At 41.6% G+C, this 25322-nt stretch overlaps 1 protein-coding gene across 4 annotated transcripts in view; it reads left to right on the forward strand.

Annotated features, from left to right (window-relative positions):
• Window positions 1-25322, forward strand: part of gls (glutaminase) — a 166983-nt gene that overhangs the window by 40434 nt on the left and 101227 nt on the right. For all 4 annotated transcript variants that reach the window (XM_031892945.1, XM_031892947.1, XM_031892946.1 and 1 more), the window contains exon 4: window positions 20832-20961. In XM_031892945.1, the coding sequence (XP_031748805.1) occupies window positions 20832-20961 (130 nt within the window). The remainder of the gene's footprint in view (window positions 1-20831; window positions 20962-25322) is intronic.

Genomic DNA, 25322 nt, shown 5'->3' on the forward strand with positions numbered 1-25322 from the left:
ACAATACAGCCTGATTACAGCCTGAATCTGAGGTGAGAACCATGCAGGGGGCCAGTTAATCTCAGTACTGATACAATTTAAAGCTTACACAAAGGTAAGCCATCAAAGCAGCCAGACAGGTGGGGGGCCACACAGAGGGGGGTCGCGGGCCGCATGCGGCCCGCGGGCCGCCAGTTGGACAGCACTGTTTTAGGGTATGTCTCTACCAGCTTTGCACATCTAGAGTCTGAAATCCTTGCCCATTCTTCTTTGCAAAACAGCTCCAGCTCAGTCAGATTAGATGGACAGCGTTTGTGAACAGCAGTTTTCAGATCTTGCCACAGATTCTCGATTAGATTTAGATCTGGACTTTGACACATGGATATGTTTTGTTTTAAACCCTTCCATTGTTGCCCTGGCTTTATGTTTAGGGTCGTTGTCCTGCTGGAAGGTGAACCTCCGCCCCAGTCTCAAGTCTTTTGCAGACTCCAAGAGGTTTTCTTCCAAGATTGCCCTGTATTTGGCTCCATCCATTTTCCCATCAACTCTGACCAGCTTCCCTGTCCCTGCTGAAGAGAACACCCCCAGAGCATGATGCTGCCACCACCATATTTGACAGTGGGGATGGTGTGTTCAGAGTGATGTGCAGTGTTAGTTTTCCGCCACACATAGCGTTTTGCATTTTGGCCAAAAAGTTCCATTTTGGTCTCATCTGACCAGAGCATCTTCTTCCACATGTTTGCTGTGTCCCCCACATGGCTTGTGGCAAACTGCAAACAGGACTTCTTAAGGTTTTCTGTTAACAATGGCTTTCTTCTTGCCACTCTTCCATAAAGGCCAACTTTGTGCAGTGCACGACTAATAGTTGTCCTATGGACAGATTCCCCCACCTGAGCTGTAGATCTCTGCAGCTCGTCCAGAGTCACCATGGGCCTCTTGGCTGCATTTCTGATCAGCGCTCTCCTTGTTCAGCCTTTGAGTTTAGGTGGACGGCCTTGTCTTGGTAGGTTTACAGTTGTGCTGTAAATACAGTGCTCCGTGGGATGTTCAAGGCTTTGGAAATCTTTTTGTAGCCTAAGCCTGCTTTAAATTTCTCAATAACTTTATCCCTGACCTGTCTGGTGTGTTCTTTGGACTTCATGCACTCTATTTAGTCATTAGCACTCATCAGGCAATGTCTATGGGCAACTGACTGCACTCAGACCAAAAGGGGCTGAATAATTGCGCACACCCCACTTTGCAGTTATTTATTTGTAAAAAATGTTTGGAATGATGTATGATTTTCGTTCCACTTCTCACGTGTACACCACTTTGTATTGGTCTTTCACGTGGAATTCCAATAAAATTGATTCATATTTGTGGCTGTAATGTGACAAAATGTGGAAAAGTTCAAGGGGGCGGAATACTTTTGCAAGCCACTGTATGTACTTTAAATTGAGTTGTGAAGCACTGACATTTCCCTAATAACAGCGGATGTAATTTGAAGTGGCTGATTTCATTTTTGGGTCTGGTGAGTAGGAGGGCTCACCTTATGGCTGGTGGAGGACCATCACTATTGTTGTGGAAGTTTGGATACTGGAGGTCATTGGGGTAGAAGACGTTTATTTATCATGTGTTCTGTGTGATTCTGAGCAAGACTGAGTCAGAGTAATCAGAAAAAGGATTGGTAGGGTTTTTATACCCTTTATACAAGCATGTTATACCAAGGTTTTGCAGAAAGGAGAATAGGGACCCAGGCCCTACAGTAGTAAACAATAACACAGTACATAGTAACTGGAATGCAGGGGTACCTTAAGACTGCCTATGAAATGCTTGATGGGCAACTTAAAACTCCACTGAAGGGGTGCACAATCTGCAGGTTAACCCTTGCTGTACAGATTTAACCACTACACTTATATATTCACATTTGGCATTGTTTTGGATTTTGCTATTACTTTACTTTTCTGGCCTTGAAAGTATAAACTCAACATGGTATAAATTCGAATTAAACTCGATCATTGCTGTAATTATAAAATGTCACTATAATGCTTGCATTGTCCATATGAAAATTTCACATTTACATTCCAAATCCCAAATTTTACGAGTTGAAAGTATTGTTATAATTCGAAAAATCTGAGTTTAAACAGACCTTCATTTCCATGAATCCTATTTATTTTTCCCAAACAGGAATTGCTTCAGCAGGAGAATCATTCTTGAAACTGGGTGAAACGCAAAACAATGAGGGATTAACTTCTTATTGAAAGTTCAAGGACAGGCTGTCACTGACTATTCTATTCCTTTACTAATCTAAGCCTCCCTAGGACTCAATAGTACTCGACAGATCAAACCTGTCAAAAACGAAAAAAAAAAGAGTTCTGGGGCAAACCCATGCATAAATCTCAATTATCTAGAAGTAAGAAAAAATCTGATATCGTAAAATTGCTTAGTAAATGTGCCCCTTAATGTATGTGCGCTTCCTTGTAGTTTTTTTTGCTACAGGTATGGGACTTATTTAAAATGGGACTGGGAGCTTTATGGATAAGGGATCTTTCTGTAATTTGGAACTTTATACCTTAAGTCTACTAAGAAAAATCATTTAAACCTAAATTAAACCCAATAGGATTATTTTCCCTCCAATAAGGATTGATAATATCTTAGTTGGAATCAAGTACATGATACTGTTTTATCATTACAGAAAATTAAGAGATGGCCTTCCCATAATTCAGAGCTTTCTGGATAAATGTGTCATGATACAGGCCTGTAAGAGTTAATCAAGCAGGCTAAGGTATCAAAAAATCTTCCCTCATGTACCAGAAACAGATATTTAACAGGCCTCTGCTCACTAGGGTCTGGAACCAGCCATGTGTAAAGGTCTCACTACCTCAGATGCCCTGCTCTAAGCCCTGGCTGATAAGAGACACCATGTGGGGAGTGAAAGCCCACATAAGGGTGACTTAGAGTTCACATCATGACCCATCATAGGTGATGTGGAGGGATAGGTTTCATTGGATATTGCATGTCAAACAAGTCCAAACATGACTGGCTTTGGGTACTCTGTTTGTCAGGTAGGACTATTTGGGCAGGGGCAGGTTACACAGTAGTGATGTTTAGTCTGTATGGGACCACTGGGATCATTTAAAATTTATGAATTTTATTTTTTATTATGTTCCCATAAAGAGTTATGGACATTATATTATTGGTCCAGTCCATACACTCAGGAAGTCATAAAGAACTCACACTGTGTCCTGCTAATGGCAGCACCCCTTGCGTTCCAGAGGGAGGGGGGGTGTCCAGTTACCTGATGCCCCTGCAAACTGGGATAGCTAGTCAGCTCTTCTGACTACACTTTGGATTTACTTTGGTGGACCAATTTCAATTGGGAGTTCATCCCATTGGGTTTCCCCTTGCCTCCATGACTAGGACTGTGGTAAAGTATGGCACTTCTATGTTTTTGCCTTGTATATATGCACTGTTATACCTTTTATAATACAAAATCTAAAATTTTAATAAGTTTTGTCTTTGATGCTCTAAAATCAAACCTAACCTCCAAGTGTGTAACTGTGTGCCTTAGCCCTCTGCATGCTGTATGCTAATTAAACATTTGACTGCTGGTAGGAAGAATGTGTGTGTGTTAGTTCTGTTGTATAAACCCTTCTAGTACTAGGGTGCTTGGCATCTCTCATCGCCAGTGTAAGAAGTATGAGTGTGGTGGCTGCAAGTTTTAGTGTGAGTTTAGTGGGTGTTGGTTGGTCTTTTGGGTGCTGTGATGCTAGTCTGACCTGTGTGCAAGGTGTGTAAGACTGAGCAGGTGACCCTCTAGATCAGTGCTGTCCAACTTCTGTGGTGCCAAGGACCGGAATTTCTCTACCATACATAGTGGAGGGCTGCTAATGAAAGCCAGTTTTGACCACTCCCCTTTTTTAAACCACACCCATGTTATCACAAGAGCTTTTAAGACCATGCCCATATTAATGATGGTAGCCCAGCAAACACCCAAATGCTTGCTGCTCACTCCAGGGATATCAACCATCATTCATATGTGAAAGAATAATGTCATATTAAGACACACCCTAAAATCCATATGCCTCCTCCTCTCCTGTGGATAGCACAGCAACCCACAGCACATAACTACACACCTTTGGGACCATTTAATGGCTATTTCCAACTGCTAACAAACTCCCAGAACAAAACCCAGCCAGATTCACCTCCCACAGGCAGCATAGGGCAGGCAGAGTATGGCGCACACAGGCAGCATAGGGCAGGCAGAGTATGGCACACACAGGCAGCATAGGGAAGGCAGAGTACTTCCTGTGTGTGCCATACTCTGCCTGCCCTATGCTGCCTGCGTGTACCATGCTCTGTCTGCCCTGCCCTGTGCTGCCTGTGTATGCCATACACACACAATGCTGGAACTGTTCCTACAGTCTGAGGTGTGAACAGGAGAACAATGTTGGTGCTTACAGTCTGAGCCTGAGTTGTGAACAATGCAGAGATTAAAATGTGTGAACAGTACAGGGGGATTATAGACTGAATCTGAGGTGTGAACCATGCAGGGGCCAGTTAATCTCAGTACTGATACTATTTAAAGTTTACATAAAGATAAGCCACCAAAGCAGTCAGTCGGGTGGGGGCCACACAGAGGGGGGGGGCGCCAGTTGGACAGCAGTGCTCTAGATAGACACGCATAAAGTCACGTGTATCTGAAGTGGTGTAATTGTGACACACTGGTTGCCAGATAATGGATCCCAAACATGTATTATATTTAAGTAGATCCCCTAGAGCAGTGCTGTCCAACTGGCAGGCCCAAAACACCTTGTGTGGCTCCCCCATCTGTCTGTCTGCTGTACCTGCTTACCTGTACCTGCTTACCTGTATCTGCTTACTTTGTGTAAGCTTTAACCCTATATATGAATATAATTAAAATTAATATACTGTACTTACTGCATCAGCCTAAAGTTTCAGCATCTCAATAGCAGCAATGATCCAGGACGCCCCCATCTTGAAAAGGTGTGTGCGACATTGTGTGTCATTTCCTAAGCTCAGTAACTGAAAGCAGCACAGAGTATATGCACAGATCTTCCCTGCTAAATGTCAGTGGTGGCCTTGGGGCTGGTACAGAAGCCCAAAATATAACGTACAGCATTTCTAGCCTAGTTCTTTAGTTAGGCTTTAGTTCTCCTTTAAATGGTATTGGTACTGATATTAACTGGCCTATGCATTGGTTACACCTCGGATTCAGGCTGTAAGCCCACGTGTTCATACATGTAAGTCCCTACGTTGTTCACACCTGTAAGATCTCTTACTTTAAGCGCCCACATTGTTCACCTGTTTGCACCTTAGAAAGACTGTAGGAGTAGTGCAGGCACTGTGTCACTGTATGAAGTACAATACAAACGCCCTACCCAGGGCTGTGGAGTCAGTAGATAAATTCTCTGACTCCTCAGTTTCTGATACTTCCGACTCCGACTCCTCTGTTTTTAATATGCTTATGTATTTTATACATTCATACAGTCAATGAAAAGCATGCTTCATGGTCACTCAACGAGTTCGTTTATGCACTGCGTGCATTGGGCTTTATTCTTATAGCAGAGAAGTAATTAATTATGACTGTTTGTGAATTGGGACATTTAAACTTGCTTTATTTTTTTTTTTTTATTCCCATTTAAATTTAGTAGGAATCAGTTGGTTCATTTTTTGCCGACTCTGACTCCAGGTACCCAAAATTGCCTCCGATTCCAACTCTCTCCAACTCTGACTCCACAGCCCTGGACTGTGGTCATGATCAGTTACTTGTGTAGTCATGATAGCTTTCCCTGTCTCCTTACATACTCTGGCTGAACTGCTCTACATTGCCTGTGTTCTATACTCACCCTGCCCTTTGCTGCCTGTGTGCCATACTCTGCCTGCCCTGCTCAACACTGCCTGTGTGTGCCATACTTTCCCTGCCCTATGCTGCCTTTGGGGTGTAAACCTGGAATTGGAATTAGTTTGGAATTTGGAAATAGTTGTTAGGGGGTCCCGAGAGTGTTCAATTATGTGATGGGGGTTGCTATGCAATCTTTAGGGAAGGAGGAAGCATATGGATTTAAGGGTATATCTTTATATGTCCTAATAAACTTATTTCACATGAGTGATGGGTTATACATTTTCTCTGCAGTGAGCATGTTTTTTTTTTGTGTTCTACCACCATCAATATGGGTATGGTCTTGAAAGCTCTTGTGATAACATGGGTGTGGTTTTAAAAAAAAAAGCGTGGTCAACACTGGATACCAGTATTGGGCCTCCATCAATAGGCCCAAATAATTCCTGCCCTTAGTACCACAGAAGATGCCCTAGAGTGTCTGACTGGAGCAACTAAGGGCCCCCCATTTACTCAAAAAAAGCAACAAGGCAAAATAAAGCAAATGCATGTCAGGAGCACTCTGGTTAGGAGCTTTGGGCACGCATCCAAGATGGCTTTGACAAACTGGCACATGATGTCATCGTGTGTGCCGCCAAATTCATAGTTAAAAAAAATGCCTGGGTTCAATGCCTGTATATAGGCCTTCATCTTAGAGCTCCTAGGTGTGCTGTTATTCACTTTTGTGGACTGATTTGATGGTTTTTGACCCTTTTGCCTGATTCCCCCTGACTACCGCCTGAACCCCAGATCTGGAAAAAGCCTTACAAAATATGGCAATGCTCACGGAAGCTTATGAAGCTCAACAGGCTCGCACAGGGCAAGTCCTGGAGGCCCTACTCTCTTGGGTGCCTGCTGCACCTTCGGTGTCTGGAAGTCACCCAGCCGTGGCAGTTTCTCCCCACCCCCTATTCGCAACCTTGCATTTCACCACTCCCATGCTACAAAGGGGTCCTAAGGCTTTGGGGATCCTGTATGGGCTTTGTTAACCAGTGCCTTATCCAATTCGAGCTGCAGCCATCTCTTTACGTTTCCAAATGAGCCAAGTTTGGATATCTTATCTCTATGTTGGAAGGCCAAATGCTGGTTTTGTCATCTCTCTGGGGAAAGAACTCTCTCCTTATCAGTGATGCCAAAGCCTTCCTCCAGACTTTCCGAACTGTCTTTGATGCCCCAGGCCTCTGTCTCTTCATGCCTTATGCAGATCAGCCAAGTTACCTGCTAGCCAGTACGCCATTGAATTCTGAACTCTGGCTGTGGAGACCACCTAGAACAAGGAATATGTAGTAACCAATTGGCAGGGGTTGTCTGACAAGTTAAAATATGACCTTGTCTCTAGAGACCTTCCAGAGAACCTGAAAGATGTGCAATTAGGTCAGGCACTCACCTCAGGCAGCGCCAAGCTGAGAGGGCGAGGCCAAGAGATTCCAACCTATTCAGGCACTGCGGTTTTAAAGACCTCTCCTTCCATGCCCTGCTCCTCAGTTCCCTTCCACTTCCTCCATAGAAACTAAGCAGATTGCAAGGATGCATCTATCTGAACAAGAGAAACTGCATAGGCACTCTGCTGGGTCTGTGCCTGTATTGTGGTGGCAAAGCTTATTTTACCAACAACTGCCCTCTGAAACAGGGAAATGCCAACTCTCTTAGGTAAGATTGACTAGGTAAGACTCCCCAGTCTTATCTGGGCAGTATTGAACCAAATGAATTCTCATACATTCTTAATCCCTGTGCAGTTTTAGCTGGTATCTGGACCTGTCCACACTCAAGCCTTTCTTGATTCCCGAGCTGCAGGGATGAACTTCATGGACTTTGCTGAGCACTTTGGTATTCCACTTCTTATGGCTGCCCCCTTGCGGCTGTTTGCTATTGATGATAGACCCCTGACATCTGAAATCATCTTCAAAACTACAGGGGAACTATCTCTGTTCTTGGGGCTCTACATAAAGAAGAATTATCCTATATCATCAATGCCCTTCTGCTCCAGTGGTGTTGGGGTTACTTTGACTCTGTTTACATAATCTTCTCATCGATTGGTCCATTAGCCAAATCTCCTGCTTGAGTCCATATTACTACAAGAATTGCATGCCTCCCTCTTCCTTTTGTTGGTTACCTGTTTTCTCTATATAAGGACTTTTCAGATGCCTTTACAAGAAATCTGCGATGCCTTCTCCTCATCATCCTTACGACTGCCCTTTTGATCTTCTGCCTAGAACCACACCCACAAAAGGTCGTACCTATCCTCTGTCTCCAGCTGTGACCCAGGCCATGAAGAAATACATACAAGACAACCTTCAACATAGGTTCATATGGCCTTTGACTTTTCTTGCTGGGGCTGGGTAGAGAAAAAAGATGGTGGTCTCTGTATCAATTACAGAGGTCTTAATAAGATAACCATAAAGAACCTTTATCCCTTTATCCCCTACCCCTCTTCTCTGAATTGTTTGATCAATTGAAAGGGGCCGGGATCTTTCCTAAATTAGATCTCCATGGGGCCTACAACTTTATCCGGATATGTGAGGGGGGCGAATGGAAGACGGCCTTTAACACCAGAGGTGAGCATTATGAATATCTGGTAATGCCCCTTTTACCTCTGCAATGTCCTGCTGAATTTGTTAACAACATCTTCCGAGACCACCTGGGACAGTCCATGGTTGTCTCATTTTAAAACCTCATGTGTCTCTTTGCCAGGATGTCTGGTCCGACCTTCTCCCTTTGGTGGAGTTTGCTCATAACAATGCCTCTCATGACTAGCAGCTAATGATGAAGTGGCCCATGTCTACAACCAAGAGTGCCACTAAACAGACGAACAGGATGCACAAATCCTCTTCCCAATACTCTGTCCAAGGCAAAGGTTGGCTAACCAGTTTATTGGTCCTTTCCCTATTCTGGAAATTAACCCTATGGCTGTCCTCCAATTTCCACCTGAAATGTATATCCCAAATGTGTTTCATGTGTCTCTTATTGAGCTTGCAGTTTCTAAACATTTTTCTTCTGGACAATCTCCTCCTATTAATGTAGACTGTCAGCAAGAATGTAAGGTTGAAACAATTCTGGACTCTAGATTCTCCAGAGGAGTTCTACAGTTCCTTATTCAATGGAAATGGTCTGGACCTGAGAAATATTCCTGAGTCAAGCATTCAGATGTCCATGCTCCACGTTTAACATGGGATTTTTTCAGACCGTTTCCACAGAAACCTGCTCATGGTGGTCCATTGGCCCCCCTGGGGGAGGGGGTACTGTTTTGGAGCACTCTGGTTAGGAGTGCTTCTCTCCGGGTGCACATTCAAGATGGCACTCATAGGACATTGGCTCACCACGTAGTGATGCACTGGCGCAAGACATCATCGCAGTTGGCGCAATATTCACCAAAGTTAAAAGGTTTCGACCCAGACAGCCTGGTTTTCGGAAGGTCCGCCCTGTTCAAAACCTCCTGCCCGGTTTCTCAAATTAGGAAAACTGCCAGCTCCCAACCCCCATGACGACATGGTCCTGCCTCATCCCCTACCCCCCCGTAACATCACCCCTGCCCAGCTAAGAAAGCCGGCAGAGATGGCATCCCTAGGTAAAGTTTTCTTTAAGCACAGCAGTAGGCCTACCATTTCTTTCAGACAAATAAGACAGCACTATGATCTGATGACCAATGAATTGCAGTCTGATGACTGATGAATTTGTAACCTTGAATTGAGATCCCCATATTAGGAAAATTAAATTCTATTGGGTGATGGGAAACTGTACCTTTGTATATACAGTGAGGAAAGTTTGTTTAGTTAAAATGGTGTACCTTATCAAGTCTTGGATTTTTCTGTTCACATTTTATGCATGACAGATGCACATAATAAAAAAAAAATTGTAAATGTAATGGTGCCAGTATAAAAAAAAAATCAAATTTAAAACTGTTATTTCATTAGATGTTATAGGTTCATTGGCAACAAAGAGGAATTTGTTATAGTAAGACTTTTTTTTAGAAATGGTAAATGTATACCCTATTAACAGTTTAATTAAATGAGCTCTCAGGTAATGGTGGATTTGCTGTGGTATTTGCACCTGAGGCATATTAATAATGTTCAGTATGACTATGCAATATTACAATCCCTGTCAAAGGGATATTCGTTTTGAGGCATATGAAATTAGACCCCCCCCCCCCCCATGCAGCCTTTTGACACAATGTATAGCAGCAGATCCTCTTCTCTCAGCTTGCATCCTAAATAGGCCATATATGGGAAAACGGAAAAACCAAGTTTGAAAAGAGGTGGGGGTGCAACATCTATTGTCTGCCACATACAATGCTGTTTTGGTACCACCCCCTGGAAGGTATAATAACACCTCAAAGATCCAAGCATGCTAATACAGTCCTCACCTTCATGAGATCCCTGATCCCATGCTGGTTATGATAAACAGATTATGCTAATTGGGGCTACATTCCAGGGTATTTATTCCAGGAAGATCTTTGTACAAGTTATTCAGAATTCAAGAAAAAACACAGAAAAACACAACCAGTCCAGTTGATTTGGTTTATTACTACAGATATACCATGACCTGGATGAATGTGAATCTTCACAAACATCCAAAATAGCATTGATGGTGTATCTCTCCTTGTCTATCAAACATACAACCTTTTGAATGCTGTCAAATCCTTGAAGGCCTTTAATAAATACCCCCTGGCCGCATGAATTATCAAGTGAAATGAAACTTTGTTATGGATATGTATTTAGGCATACAGTGTATCTGCACAGTGATGGTATACAGCAGGCCATACACATAGCAGATTTTGGCCTGATTTGGCTAATTGCATCCAGGTCCAAACCAGGCTGATACAAATATTTGGCTCTTGGTTGCAGGCCTATTTGGCTTATCGAGGTTATGCTGTCCTCAAATGGCAGGATTTTCTAACCTGTACTAGAGAGCCTAATTTTTGTCCAGGTACAGCGGGGACAATAAGTATTGAACACATCAACGTTTTTCTCAGTAAATATATTTCTAATTTGGCTATTGACATGAAATTTACACCAGATGTCTGTAACAATCCAAGTAATCCACACACAAAGAAATAAATAAAAAAAGGTTTCTCATTACCAAGGTATCCCACAAGAAGCATTTCATGAGTAAAAGCAAAGAACTTTCTCAAGACCTTCGCAACCTTATTGTTGCATAACATACTGATGGCATTGGTTACAGTCGTATTTCTAAGCTTCTAAATGGTCCAGCGAGCACCATTAGGGCTAAAATCCGGAAGGGGAAAGAACGTCATTTCACCCTTAACCGGCCAGGACCAGGTGCTCCTCGCAAGATTTCTGACAGAGGAGTCAAAACAATAATCTGAATAGTTGTCCAAGGGTCATTTGCAGAGATCTTAAGAAAGACCTGGAATTTAGCAGGTACAGTTGTTTGGCCTCTTTGCACGCTCTGATGCTCTTTTAAAGCTTGCTGTACAACATTTGGACAAGCCTATGAAATTCTGGGAGGATATAGTCTGATGAGACCAAAATTGAACTCTTTGGATGTCACAAAACCAACACTGAAGTCTGGATGTGGGAACATCATGGTGTGGGGCTGTTTTTCAGCATATGGTACTGGCAGACTTCATATAATTGAAGGAAGGATGAATGGAGAAATGTACTGGGGCATTCTTGATAAGAATGTGCTGGCATCAACCAGCATGCTGATGATGAAACGGGGGTGGACATTTCAGCAAGATAGTGATTTCAAACACACTGCCAAGGAAACTCTCAGTTGGTTTCAGAGAAAGAAAATAAAGCTGCTTGAATGGCTCAGTAAATCACCCGACTTGAATTCAGTTGAAAAATCTATGAAAAGAACTGAAGATTAGAGTTCATAGAAGAGGCCCCCAGAAGATTCAAGATTTGAAGACTGTTTGTGTGTAAGAATTTGCCAAAATCACACCTGAGCAATGCATGCAACTAGTTTCTCCATACAGGAGGTGTCTTGAAGTTATCATTACCAACAAAGGCTTTTCTACTAAATTTTAAATACATCTCAGTATGCGTGTTAAATACTTAATACTTATTTAATTCTTATTTGTATTGATTTCTTTGTATGTGTGGGTTACTTGGGTTGTTAATATCTGGTATAAATTTCATGTTAATAGCCCCATTAGAAATATATTTACTGAGAAAAACATTAACATGTTCAATACTTTTTTTCCCGCCTGTATACAAAAGAAAAGATACTAAATTAATAGGGTTGGGTGCTTGTCGATGTACCAGGGGGTGAGAAATATCTAGGATATCTTTCATTTGTACTGTACTAGAATTTCCTTGGATATGTTGGGTGCTGTTGGCACATATGTTTAATCCTTGCAGAGGAAGCCCTACATATCTTAAAGGGGATATTCACCTATATAAAACTTCCTCCGATGTAATAGTTTACATTAAAAGAACAATATTTACCATAGGAGTCTCCAACCCCTTTTTAATTTTTTAGACCTTTAGAAACCTATATTTTGTTACAGAAGTGGAATTACACAAAAACATTCTAGCATATTTTGAAAGGGTAGGTTGTTCTGAAATAAATGATTGTTTTTCTTGGGTAAACTGAGAATTACTCTTCTCATTAACCTGGACCCATCCTCCATTTCTGATACGGTCGACTATTCTGTCCTAATGCAAATTCTCTATTCTCTGGGTATCCGGGCTCAAGCTGCATCCTGGTTCTCTGCCTATCTTTCTAACCGCTTCTTTTCTGTTGCTTTTGCTAACATACTCTTCTCCAAGCTTAGTGTGGGAGTGCCTCAGGATTCTGTACTTTGTCTTTTGTTGTTCTCCCTGTACACTTTCTCTTTAGGAGACCATAGGGTTGATTCACCAAAGTGCAATAACGCATATTGCATGCTTTTTTGCGCTAAAATTGACGCCAAAAAAACGTGCGATTCGCTAAAGTATTATCTCATGCGTTAAGTCGCTTATCGCATGCGTTAAATAGCATGCAACCGCATTGCGTTAATCCTCGCGCAGAAATAATACTAACGCATAATTCACAAACAGACGCGCTAAATATCGCATTAGTCTGTGTGAAAATTAACACCTACTTGGAGCAGGCAGTAATTATAGAAAAGTACAGTTCATGAGCTTTTGGCAACACAATATGGACTTTGCAGTGTGATTTATTCAGGTATGGCCCTAGAGTAATGTAGCCTCCAGTTTGCAGGGAAATTGTCATTTTCAAAAAAAGTAGTTTTATGAACGGAATGGTGTGTATGGCTAATATGGCGCACGTGCGTTAATTAGCGTGTGCGACAAGTAGCGTGCTGCGTTAATTAGCGTGCGTTGCATCGAATACCGCACAAATATACTTTTAGTGAATCGTTGCGATAAGACGCGAAAAATAAGACGCAATAAAATTTTTAACGCATGCTATAACTAGCGCTCTTTTTATCGCACTTTAGTGAATCGTCCGTAATATCTCTTTGTTCGGTCCTAAATATCACTTATATGCAGATGACATCCAGATATTTTTAGATACCCCTTCACTAACCACTGATTTTCAAACTCCGATTGCTAACTGCCTTCTTGCTATCTCCTCCTGGATGAACCAACCTCACTTCCAACTCAACCTAGCTAAAACAGAGCTCATGGTCTTTTCACCCAAACCTAGCCCTTCTCCTTTCACTACTACTATTGATGGCATGGCCAATAACCCTGTTAATTCAGCAAGCTGCCTGGGGGTTATCTTTGACCAGTCTCTCCCCTTCTCTAACCATATTAATAACACTGCCAAAACCTGCCAAGATAGCCCCCTTTCTTTCTTAAGTAACTTCTAAAACACTAATCCATCCCTTTCCTTTACCGTTTAGATTACTGCAATCTCGTACTAAAGCCGGCCACACGCGCATCGATATTACCTTCATATGATATTCGGCTCAAAGAGGCGACCAAGATCGGAAAAGGCTGCAGATATTGGTATTGCGGCCAAGCAAAATCTATGTTCAGGGCTGAATCAGCAGGTGGAGGTAGAATTTCTATAGTTTCTACCTCCATATCGGTCGATTCAGCCCTGAATGTCAGCGGAGGGTGGGAACGATTGTTATTGGTACGTGTACGGCCACCTTAACTGGTCACCCAGACTCCCACCTCTCTCCCCTGCAATCAGTCTTAAACTCTGCTGCTAGGATCCTCCTGCTCTCTCCTAAGATAGAACCTTGTTCAGCCCAAGTAATATTTATAGAATGGCTGCCTGTTAAGGAAAGGATAGCATACAAAATTCTTCTGCTGACGTTCAAAGCCCTTCACTCCTCCTCACTACAATTTTTACTGGTCTTCTGTACGTTCCTGGTAGTTTTCTCCACTCCTCTCAGAGCCTGTCTTTTTACACCATTCACACCCACTGCTCTTTCTCACCTTTCTATCTTGCTGCTCCTTACTATCCTTGAATTCTACCATAGGGAACACTCACATTCTTTAAGAAGAAGTGTTTCCAGATTGCAGGCTTTCCAGGTATTGAGTCCACCAATACCTCTCCAGCTCGCCTTCGTAGCTTCTTTCTAGGAGTTAATCCCTAGCTTCTTTCTAGGAGTTTTTTTCCATCACTCTGATCCAGTTTATCTTTGTGATCAATGTTTTCAATCCTGAAATACTTGGCCATTTCCAGGTTACTGCTAATATACATCTAGCTCCTGTTAGAATGTGAGTTGCTAGTTTGCAAGATTGAAGCGTATGGCTCTTATTTGCATGCCTAATGGAAAGGTGTGTGGAGCTGCTTGTATAGTGCAGTGTAGAACCTTGGAAAGCAGAGTCGCTACCATCTTCCTGTACATTGTGTCAATGTACAGGTCCACCTGGTATGTAGGTAGGATCATTGTTCTCTGCAGACTCTAAAGCAGATGGAGTGACCTGGGTTGCCACAGTGGATTTGGGGGTTCTGCCTAACCCAAAAAGCGGGATTCGGTGCATCCCTAATGGTTTTTTTTGGCCATTTCCCAGATATTAGACCAGTTCTTTTCAGAAATTGAAAAGTGCTACATTTTCTTCCCATTTTGCCATGTAAGGTATGTCTGATGCGAGACAAGTAAAATGTGTTGGATATAAGCGTTTATGGCACGTGTCTAATTTGCAAGTATCGGAAAAATTGTGTGTAAGGAATATTGTGAGTCTCCTTGCATTGTTGGACATTTTGGTTAGATGCAAATGTATGGAGAGTGAGCATGTTTGTTACTATTGATGGTTTGAATTCCATTGGGGTGCATCCGGGCAAAAAATGGTTCTATATCTAGTGTTTAGAGTGCTTAGTTTCATTTTGATTGCTGTTGTATCCCATAGATCCAAAGCTTGTTGTATTGTGGGTAGAAGCTTGGGTGAGGTATCCCTGGATAACTTGGTATTCAAAATAGTTAGGCTGAGCACCGGATCTGAGGGTGATGTGTAGAGTTGTTTATTTTCAATTTTTCCAAGATCACAAACCAGTAGAATTTTTGCAAACATTTTGATGTCAGTATTAATTAATGAGATGGGATGTGCAGTACAAATTTCATGTGGGTCTATTATTAACCCTTTAAGTGCCAGCCGAATTCGTCATTTCAGTTCCCCCCAGTGCCAGACGTTTTGTAAACATTCTGTGCTCTCTCAATGTAGGGGCTTTTACTGGGGCAGGGTTAAGTTTAGGTAGGCAAACTATATATTGTTTTTTTCAGGAGAACCTGAGCTTTCCAAATCTACCTGAGTTTTTGTGTATTTCCACTTCTGGAACAAGATTTAGAGCTTGAAATACAAAAAAAAAAAAAAGAAAAAATGCTATTTTTCATGATATAAGGATTTCTACCAGAAACACATTTTATTTTATGGACAAATATTCAACTGATTTGGAAAGCCTCATGTCTCCCGAACGTGCCAATACCTGATATGTATAGTTTTATTGAGATTTCTGACTTCTATAGATCAAAAACTCCCAGCAGTAAATTACTAAATTTTCAAAGCATTACAGCAGAATACGGCATACTTTACATTCCAAAGCCAAAAATCCTGGAACATTAGGTTTACCCCAGGAAACCATACATTTTTGAAAACTACACATTCTGACGAATCCGAAATGGGTAACTATGTCTTCCAACTCCTAAGTACCAAACGGCAATGCTTTACTGAATTTAGCATTTTCTATAAAAAATTATGAAAATTCTAAAAAATCACCTCAAATCTTCCATTTTCAAACACCTTATCTCCCACATAACATTAGGTACGAAGAAAACACACCCTAAATATGAAAGCAAGGGGTCCACTGAACAGTTTGATGCCCATTGTGCATAGGATCACCGATGTATCTGGAATTTAGAAACCCCAAAAGGAAGTTAGTACATACAAATTGCCCAGGAGATCTCTTTAGCTACTGAAAATTCAACACATTTACTGCATTTTCTGTGGGGTAAAAACACAAAAAAATACATTGACCCCCCAAAACCATATATTTTTGGAAAGTACACATTCGGACGAATTCAAAATTGGTACCCATGTCTTTCTACTCCAAACTACTGAGTCGCAATTCTTTCCCAAAATTGCCAGTTTTGATGAAATACCTAAAAATCACATCAAATCTTCCACTTTCAAGCACCTTATCTCCCACATAACATTAGGTACCAAAAGAACACACCCTAAATATGAAAGCCAAGGGTCCGCTGAACAGTTTGATGCCCATTGTGCATAGGATCACCAATGTATCTGGCATTTAGAGACCCCATAAGGAAGTTAGTGCATACAAATTGCCCCAGAGGTCTCTTTAGCTACTGAAAATTCAACACGTTTACTGCATTTTCTGTGGGGTAAAAACACAAAAAAATACATTGACCCCCCCAAAACCATATATTTTTGGAAAGTACACATTCGGGCAAATTCAAAATTGGTACCCATGTCTTTCTACTCAAAACTACAGAGTCGCAGTGCTTTCCCAAAATTGCTAGTTTTGGTGAAATACCTGAAAATCACATCAAATCTTCCACTTTCAAGCACCATATCTCCCACATAACATTAGGTACCAAGAAAACACACCCTAAATATGAAAACCAAGGGTCCACTGAACAGTTTGATGCCCATTGTGCATAGGATCACCGATGTATCTGGCATTTAGAGACCCCAAAAGGAAGTTAGTGCATACAAAGTGTATACACTGCAATATAAGCTACCGGCATGTGCATTATGCGGCATAAGACCCCCTAACAGTAAGGAGACCCTAGAAAACTATACATTTTCCGAAAGTACACAATGGGTAAATACATCTTTCTACTGCAAACTACCAAACTACAAAGCTATGCTAAACAGAACGGTTTTTATGACATTTCAGAAAATTTTCACAAAGCTTGCATTTTACCCCATTATGTACCCCCACATTTTGTACCGTATCAACATAAAACATTCTAAATATGAACGCCAGGGGTCTACTGAACAGTTTGATGCCCTATATGCATAGATTTACCAAACTATGTGGGGTACAGGGGCACCCAAGTAAAAATAGTGCATATGAATTTTCACATAAGACGCTCCGGCTCATGCAGTTTTTGCACCCGGTATGTGTATTATGCAGCATAAGACCCCCTAACAGTACAGAGACCCTAGAAAACCATATATTTTCCGAAAGTACACATTCTGACAAAACAAAAATGGGTAAATAAAACTTTCTACTGCAAACTACCAAACTACAAAGCTATGCTAAACAGAATGGTTTTTGTGACATTTCTGAAAATCGTCACAAAGCTTGCATGTTGCCCCATTATGTACCCCACATTTAGTAACGTACCAACATAAAACATTCTTAATATGAACGCCACTAGTCTACTGAACAGTTTGATGCCCAATATGAATAGATTTACCAAACTATGTGGGGTACAGAGGATGCCAAATTGAAATACAGCAGACAAAATGTCCATGTGCAAAGACAAGTAACAAAGAACAATGTAAAAAGCAACAATTGATAAAAAAAAAAAAAAAATCACTTAAAACATTTTTTTTTTTTTTGCCTAATAATATCTGCGGGCAGAATAACAGTTTGAGTATTTTGGCTTGGGCAAATAAGTTTTACAGACAAAGTCAAGCGAACAAGAACTATGCATAACTGAAAATGCTATAAAATGGCTAAACATGCAGTAAAATACCCAAAAATGCACCAAAATCACAGAAAATGTAGTAGAAACACCAAAATAATACACAAAAGGTATTGCGCAGTGCGGTTAGCGAATACACTATCCGTAATGGCAATAAAACATTTTTTTCAGGCAAGAATAAAAACGATGCGATTAGAAAAAAATTACAAAATTACATAAGTGTGTAAGTGTGTGTGTGTACACATGGTAAAATGTGTTTTGTGTGCATGTATGCAAGTAAGTGTGTGTAAGTGTAAGTGTTGTGAATGTTTGAAATCTCCCAACTACCCTAAAATGTATGTGTTTGTGTGTAAATGTGAGTATAAGTGTGTATTAGTGTATTATTAGTGTATTATGTGTGTGTATGTGTGTTTTTGCCACTTACCTGTGTAGGAGATCGTTGATCTGCAGGGAGACACACACGCAGCAGTCCTGGAGTGAGTATGAGCAGCAGGAAGCAGGGGGGCCAGCAGGGGGGGGGAGCAGAGAAAGGCAGAAGGCGATCGTGAAATCCAGGCATGGATTTCACGTGCCTGCCTTTTCTTATGGGGCCCCTGGGCGATCACGCCCCAGGGGCCACTCGTTCCCCACCTCTGACTATTGTCTGGAGGCTGGGGAACGAGCGGGGAGCGAAGGAGCGGCTTGAAAAGCCGCTTCTCCGCTCCCAAACCCGGAAGTGCCCCAGGACTTAGAATCTACGTTCTGTGGCACTTAGGTCCTTTAGTACACAGGACGTAGATTCTACGTCCTGTGGCACTAAAAAGGTTAAAGGAGGGAAAGGCTAATAAAGAGTTAATCTCAAGCTGCAGGCATACCTGCAGTTGTCTCAATAGTGCCCTTCAGTCTCCCCATATTTCTCCCGTTCCAATGATCAGAAGCCAAACAGGAAGAAAAAACGCTGAGCTCTGTAAAGAAAGTTCCCATAATGCCTTGCTCCTGCACAGACACAGACCAAGTGAACATGTTTAGTGTGTAAGACTATGAGTCAGCCTCCTGCTGATTGGCTCGGATCCACATTTCTAAGGGGGGGGGGGTGAGTTCTTAGCTTTCTTGGGGGTGGGGGAGCAGGAAAGAGCAGTGTGTCTCTGGCAGAGGAAAACAAACACAACTAATCTTTGCAGCGTTTCTGTGAGTACTTTTGGCTGTATTTACATAGACCTTTCTGATAAAGCTTACTTAGTTTTTGCCTTTCCTTCTCCTTTAAAGTAACCTAGATTGTCAGACTAATTATAATTTAAAATCGCACTTTTACACATGTTTCTTGAAAGTCGCCGATCCACCATCACACCAATCTTTTAATTTGAATACTTTCTCTAATGGCAAATTTGTTTTGGGTTTATAGCCCCTAATTATTAATTAGTTATTTGTTAGATTTTTATTTTACAGTTACATTTTTATTTTACAGTTATCTTATATGACAGGAAAGTCAGGGAAATACAGTGCATGAAAGAAACAAGTGGAGTGGATGAAAAGGGCAGGCTAGAAGGGGAAGGGAAACAGAGTGAAGAAAAATATGTGAAAGTAGAGAATGGGGAGAGTGGGGATTGGGAGCGGAGAGTACCAGAAATGTTTTTTTTAACAAACAAGGGTATACAGAGTAACTGTGAAATCAAGAGGGCCCTGCTAACAAGAGCTTACAATCTACAGGGGATTGTAGGGACAAGTAACTAGAGGGAATGTGGTCAAAGACTATTAATTCTTCTTTTCTATGTGTAATGCACATGTATATCCACATGTGTAATGCACATGTATATCTACATGTGCACACGCACATATGTGTGCAAGAATACCTACATTGTGTTTCAGTAACCATGTTATAGTTAGAGGCCTGCTGAATGAGTATAAGTGGAGTTTTACGTCCAAAAAGTTTGGAAACCTTTGATGCAAATGATGCAAATGCTAATCCTACAGCTGATGTTTATTTCCAACTGCAGTTTAGGTTGGGGTTGTTTTTTCTGGAAAAAAAACTCGTGAGGGGACATGATTACTCTGTACAAATATATTAGAGGGGATTATAGACATATAGGGTATGTTTGTTCCCATATAAAGGATCAGTGCACCAGAGGCCACCCCTTTAGAGTAGAGGAACTGAACTTTGCAGCATAGTAGGTGTTTTTTTCACAGTGAGGTTGTAGAATGTCCTTCTAAGTGATGTTGTGATGGCAGATTCTGTTAATGCCTTTTAAGAGGGGCTTGGATGATTTCTTGAACAAGCATAATATCCAAGGCTATTGTGATAAAAATCTACAATAGGTATTGATGTTGGTATAAATAGTTTACGTATGCAAGTATATAGATAGATCAGTATAGGTTTATGTGTGCTGGGTTCACTTGTAAGGGTTTAACTTGATGGACTCAATATTTTTTCAACCCAATGTAACCATATGTTTCTCCCTCTAACAGATTTAACCATTTTCTTGCCCTAACCAGCCTTGCTATTTTTAACTAATCAATAGTATAATACACCCCCTCTGGATTAAACACTCCAATAAGCACATAAGCCCATGCACATTTTAATGTGGAAAACAGTGATGTAACTACTCTGCATCAGGCCCCACTGCAAAAAAATCTTCAGGGGGGCCCAGCACAGAGTAGCAAACTCACTTGGCCACCTTGCCCTGACATGTCGAGAATTTACCTGCTAAATGAAGAAAACAGACCCCATGGTCCACGCCCTTCTGTCCCCCGGAACCCAGGGTTTGCATTCTCTATTGTTACGCCACTGGTGGAAAAGCACTGCCACCATTTCTGCATGGTTCCCACTGATAGTCATAGAGTGCCACAGGAGAGGGGGGTGTCATTTTTATGCGCTACATCTGATATTTATTTTGTCACATGAAATTCGTAGACTGGCTTCATTTTAAAAATGTCTATTTTACATTTTGTTTGGTGTAGGTGTGTTCAAAGCAACATTGTGCTGCTAACGCAGGCCTTTCGAAGAAAGTTTGTGATTCCAGATTTTATGTCTTTTACATCACACATCGATGAACTTTATGAAAATGCCAGGAAGTTGTCTGGTGGAAAGGTACTGTCACACTGACTCATGAATCTTCCATTAAATGCTAAAATAATTTATCTCAGCAAACTCTGCTTAGATTATGCAACAGTTTAGTCAGTTTAGATATTTGAATGATTATAATACTAGAAATGGTAAAGCCATTTTCTATATTTTTTTTGCATTTGCCGGAGATTTCTGATTTGTATGTATTGGTCGGTATTTGCATGTAATTCTGTGTCTGTACAGAGCTGTGCTCCCATCTTTCAGAATTCCACTACCTAAACAAAAAAAAATGTTCACAGATTTTCATTAAAGGTTTTGATCAGAAGCTTTTTTTTTTCTCTTGCCTATAAAACAGTGGGGAAATTTGCTCATGTGCAGTCAGTGACATAACTTGTCCCAAGCCCCAGGCTTTTGGGTCCTGGCACGAACAGTTCCTCCTGAAAGTATCCAACCCTCTCAAGCTCGCCACCTGCCTACAATTGCAAGTTTGCATGGGCAATAAGTTATGGGTAAGAGTGGGGCTGAGGAGGGGCACTACTATACAGTAGACCCAGCGGCATAGTATAGCTGTATAGTAGTTAAGGATGAATTAAGAATAATGAAAGTAAACATTTGTTTGGTTCCATAGGTTATTGCCCTAGTGAATGTGCCCTCTATCTTAAGGGACAAGTCTGGAATATAACAAGGCCAGTGGGATAAAAGGTGTATAAAAGCTGGAAAGCTAAATGACAGGTCTTCAACGCAAATTACATTTATAAAGAGTACTAGCCAAATAGTGCCTGTTAGGCAAACATTTGTGCACGTGTGCAATTGTCTTCAGTCCAGCAAATAACAGGATTATAACCCTAATTGCATACTTTGCACCCAATACTGCACACTGCAGAATGCCCGAGTTCTTCTAGGAGGACCACCCCTTGGTCTAGTCATACTCCCATGCCCCACCCAACAGTTCAACCACAATTTCTCCTAAGGATTCTCGGGATGGCTCATTAACTTAAATTATGTCTTTTTAATCATAAATTGTTAATGTTTCATTCCTGTAAGTAATAAATGTACAGCATTTTGTAATGAATTATGACATTTATTACAGTATTTATTACAGTATTATAGCTGTATACTCATATGTCTTCTTATTTTTTTTCTTTTAAATTATTCTGCTGCATGCTCCTTTACTTCTCCCAGTTTATTGCACCCATTCTCTATTCTCTTTTGGGCCAGCAGTGTGCTCATTAAAAATGAACGAAGACCTGTTAGAGAAGTTTGTGAGGCCAAAGTACATGCTGCTAGTATTTTGGAATGTGCCTCACTTTTAGTTATAAAGCTGCAATCTGACAGAAGTCTCACAATTTTCCAGTGCCTGGTATGCACGCTGGTGGTATTTCTGATGAAGTGTGGCATGCATAGTGACATTTTTCTTTCTCAACTCTCGACCCTCCAGGGAGAGCTTGTGCATGCACAAAATCTCCTTTTTAATATATACAGTGGTGCTTGAAAGTTTGTGAACCCTTCTATGCCTTCTATATTTTTATATGAATGTGACCTAAAACATCATCTGATCCAACATCTGTGTGTAGCAAAAGTAATTGAATCCTTAGGATTATCATATAATTTTAAGGTGAGTCTGTTGTTTTTAGTCGATGGCACCTTAGTGTCCTTGTTGATAATAAACTTGGCTGTAGCAAACAATGCCAGTCAGCAGCTGCAAGGGCAAAAAAGGTCTTGAGCTGTATTAAAAGGGGCATAGATTCAGGGGAGGAGGGGTTATTCTTTTACTTTACAGAGTGCTGGTAAGGCCCCATCTAGATTATGATCAGTTTCGGTCTCCAGTGCTCAAAAAGGATATTATTGAATTAGAGAGGGTCCAGCGAAGGGCAACTAAGCTGATAAGGGATATGAAGAAAGACTGGCCAAGTTACGCTGGAGAAGAGGTGCTTATGGGCTGATATAACTATTTATAAATATATAAAGGGATTATATAATAACCTCTCGAATGCTTTATTTACCAGTAGGTCCCTTCAACTGACACAATGGCACCAATTACTATTAGAAGAAAGGATTTTTTGCTGTGATGTTGTGGAATTCTCTCCCTGTTACTGGCTGATACATTAGATAGCTTTAAGAAGGGGTTGGATGGCTTTACAGCAAGTGAAGGGAATACACGGTTATGGACGATAGCTCTTAGTACAAGTTGATCCAGGGACTGGCCATCTTGGAGTCAGGAAGGAATTTTTCCTGTCAGTGTAGGATGACTGAGGTTAAATTGATCCTCTCTGGAGGCAGGACAAACTGAAAAAAATTTCTCTTTCTCCATCGTAGCACCACCTCTTCCTCCAGTTTATTCAGTTTGTCCTTTATTTCACCATTATTTTATATTATTATCTTATCAACTCCTGTTTAGAGAAATCATCCCACACTACACTGGTTCTGATGAGACTTGGGGCCCAGGGTAATCTCTGTTGGTGGAGCCCCTCTGTGTGTGCTCCCACAGATGATATGTGTGGCAGATAGTGATGGTAGATCCCCCTGGTGAGTGCTTCCCTACTATCAGAACCTCTCAACACAGAGGTATACCTCAGTAGAGCCCTGTGAGTGCTCCTGCGACATTGCAATACAGCAAGCCCCACTGATGCCGAGCCAGCTGTGTGCTCCCCATGGCAAAGCACTGACTTGTTCTTTGTCTCAAGCATTGTGCGCTCCCCGGCCTTACCCCTGGTCGAGCCTGATTAGCCTGCAATGCTGTGATCCAGCACCCGGTGATGTCACTATATGCGCCGGCCCACACCTCAAGCCACATCTTCCCGTGCCTACGTACTTACTAGGCTACACAGGCCAGCAGGGGTGTAGTTCAGCTCCTCGGTTAATAGAAGAACTGCTTAACACTCCAGAGGCTACACTGTGATTCTGGTGGCCAGATTATACCCAGGTATATTACCTAACATTTCTACTCCAGATGAAGAGCTGTTAACCTTAACTGAGGACATAGATCTCCCTGATAGACCGCGTAAAAATGAAAGCAAAAATACATATACTGCCCAGGGACCACTCTCCCTCTCCTCATAAGGAGAGTATACCTGAACCTGCAAAATTGACCACTACAACCATTGTTCATGCCACTCAGGACTCTCAGTCCCAACCACAAAACCCATCCCCGGGTATGCATTACTCACCAGCACCAATTGCAACACAGAATCCTTTAGCAGCATCTGACCTTTCACAACTTATGTCATGGATTCAATCCACAGTGCAATCATCTGTACAACAGGCATTATCTGCCAGAAATCAATAAGAGGAAGCGGAAACGCTCACCCTCACCTGTTACAAAGTGTAGACTCTCACCTTCTTCCACACATCCACAAGATTCTGACTCCCAGTCGTACCATTCTTCTGAGGAAATAAATGACATAGATTTGGATTTGGAATTTTCATCCTTAGTTCAGTCTAGCGAATCAGATGACACATCCAAACAACCTGAAGAAGTAAAAAATATCTTTAAAGATATCTTTCCCACTTTAGAGATCAAAGAAGAGCAAATAGCTGTTTTAAAAGTGGATGCGGTTTTAGGCAATCCTTTCCTTTCCAGACTTTAAGTCAATTGCCAATTACGTTGAATGGCACCAGCCTGATAAAAAATCCAATATTCCACACAAATGCTACTTTACCTGCAGAGGACGCAGGCTATCTTAAGGACCCCATGGGCAGGAAAATAGACTCAACACAACAGCCATTTTGAGACCAGTGGCCGCAGATGCCACAGTCACCAGAACGACCAAATACTGGTGTCAAGAGCTACAAATACACCCCCCCACCGCTCCAAGTCAGTTCACCACAGAATTAGGGAAAATTAAATCTGCCCTAGCATTGCTAGGTGAAACAGCTATGGAGACAGCTAAGCTGTTGGCCAGAGCTCCAGCAGCATCAGTCACAGCTCGCAGAGCCCTGTGGTTGCGACAATGGTCGGGGACACAGCTTCCAAACACAAGCGTACATCTCTAAAATTTAGAGAGTCACAACTCTTTGGCCCAGAACTAAAACAGATAATCTCAGAAGTCACTGGTGGCAAAGGTGCCTTCTTTCCACACTGTAAAGAAAGACTTCCACAGAAGAAATTTCCACCATCGCTCATGGCCTTCCATCAACCGGCAACAGAGAGACTCTAGAACCCAACCGAAATGTCATCCAAATAGGAGATTCAAGTCCACCTGGCAAAACCAATCCAAATCTTCCTGCAAAATTACACCAGTTAAGGGACAGGACTCCTGAAGATTACACAACTTTAAGCAAACCTGCCAAAATTCAATTACGGATACCTGGGTGCTAAACATTATAGATCCCATCCGACCAAGCAACAAGCACTACTTTGTATTATCCAGGATTTACTGAACAAC

The sequence above is a fragment of the Xenopus tropicalis genome, chromosome 9 (genome assembly GCF_000004195.4).
Source record: "Xenopus tropicalis strain Nigerian chromosome 9, UCB_Xtro_10.0, whole genome shotgun sequence".
Taxonomy (NCBI): domain Eukaryota; kingdom Metazoa; phylum Chordata; class Amphibia; order Anura; family Pipidae; genus Xenopus; species Xenopus tropicalis.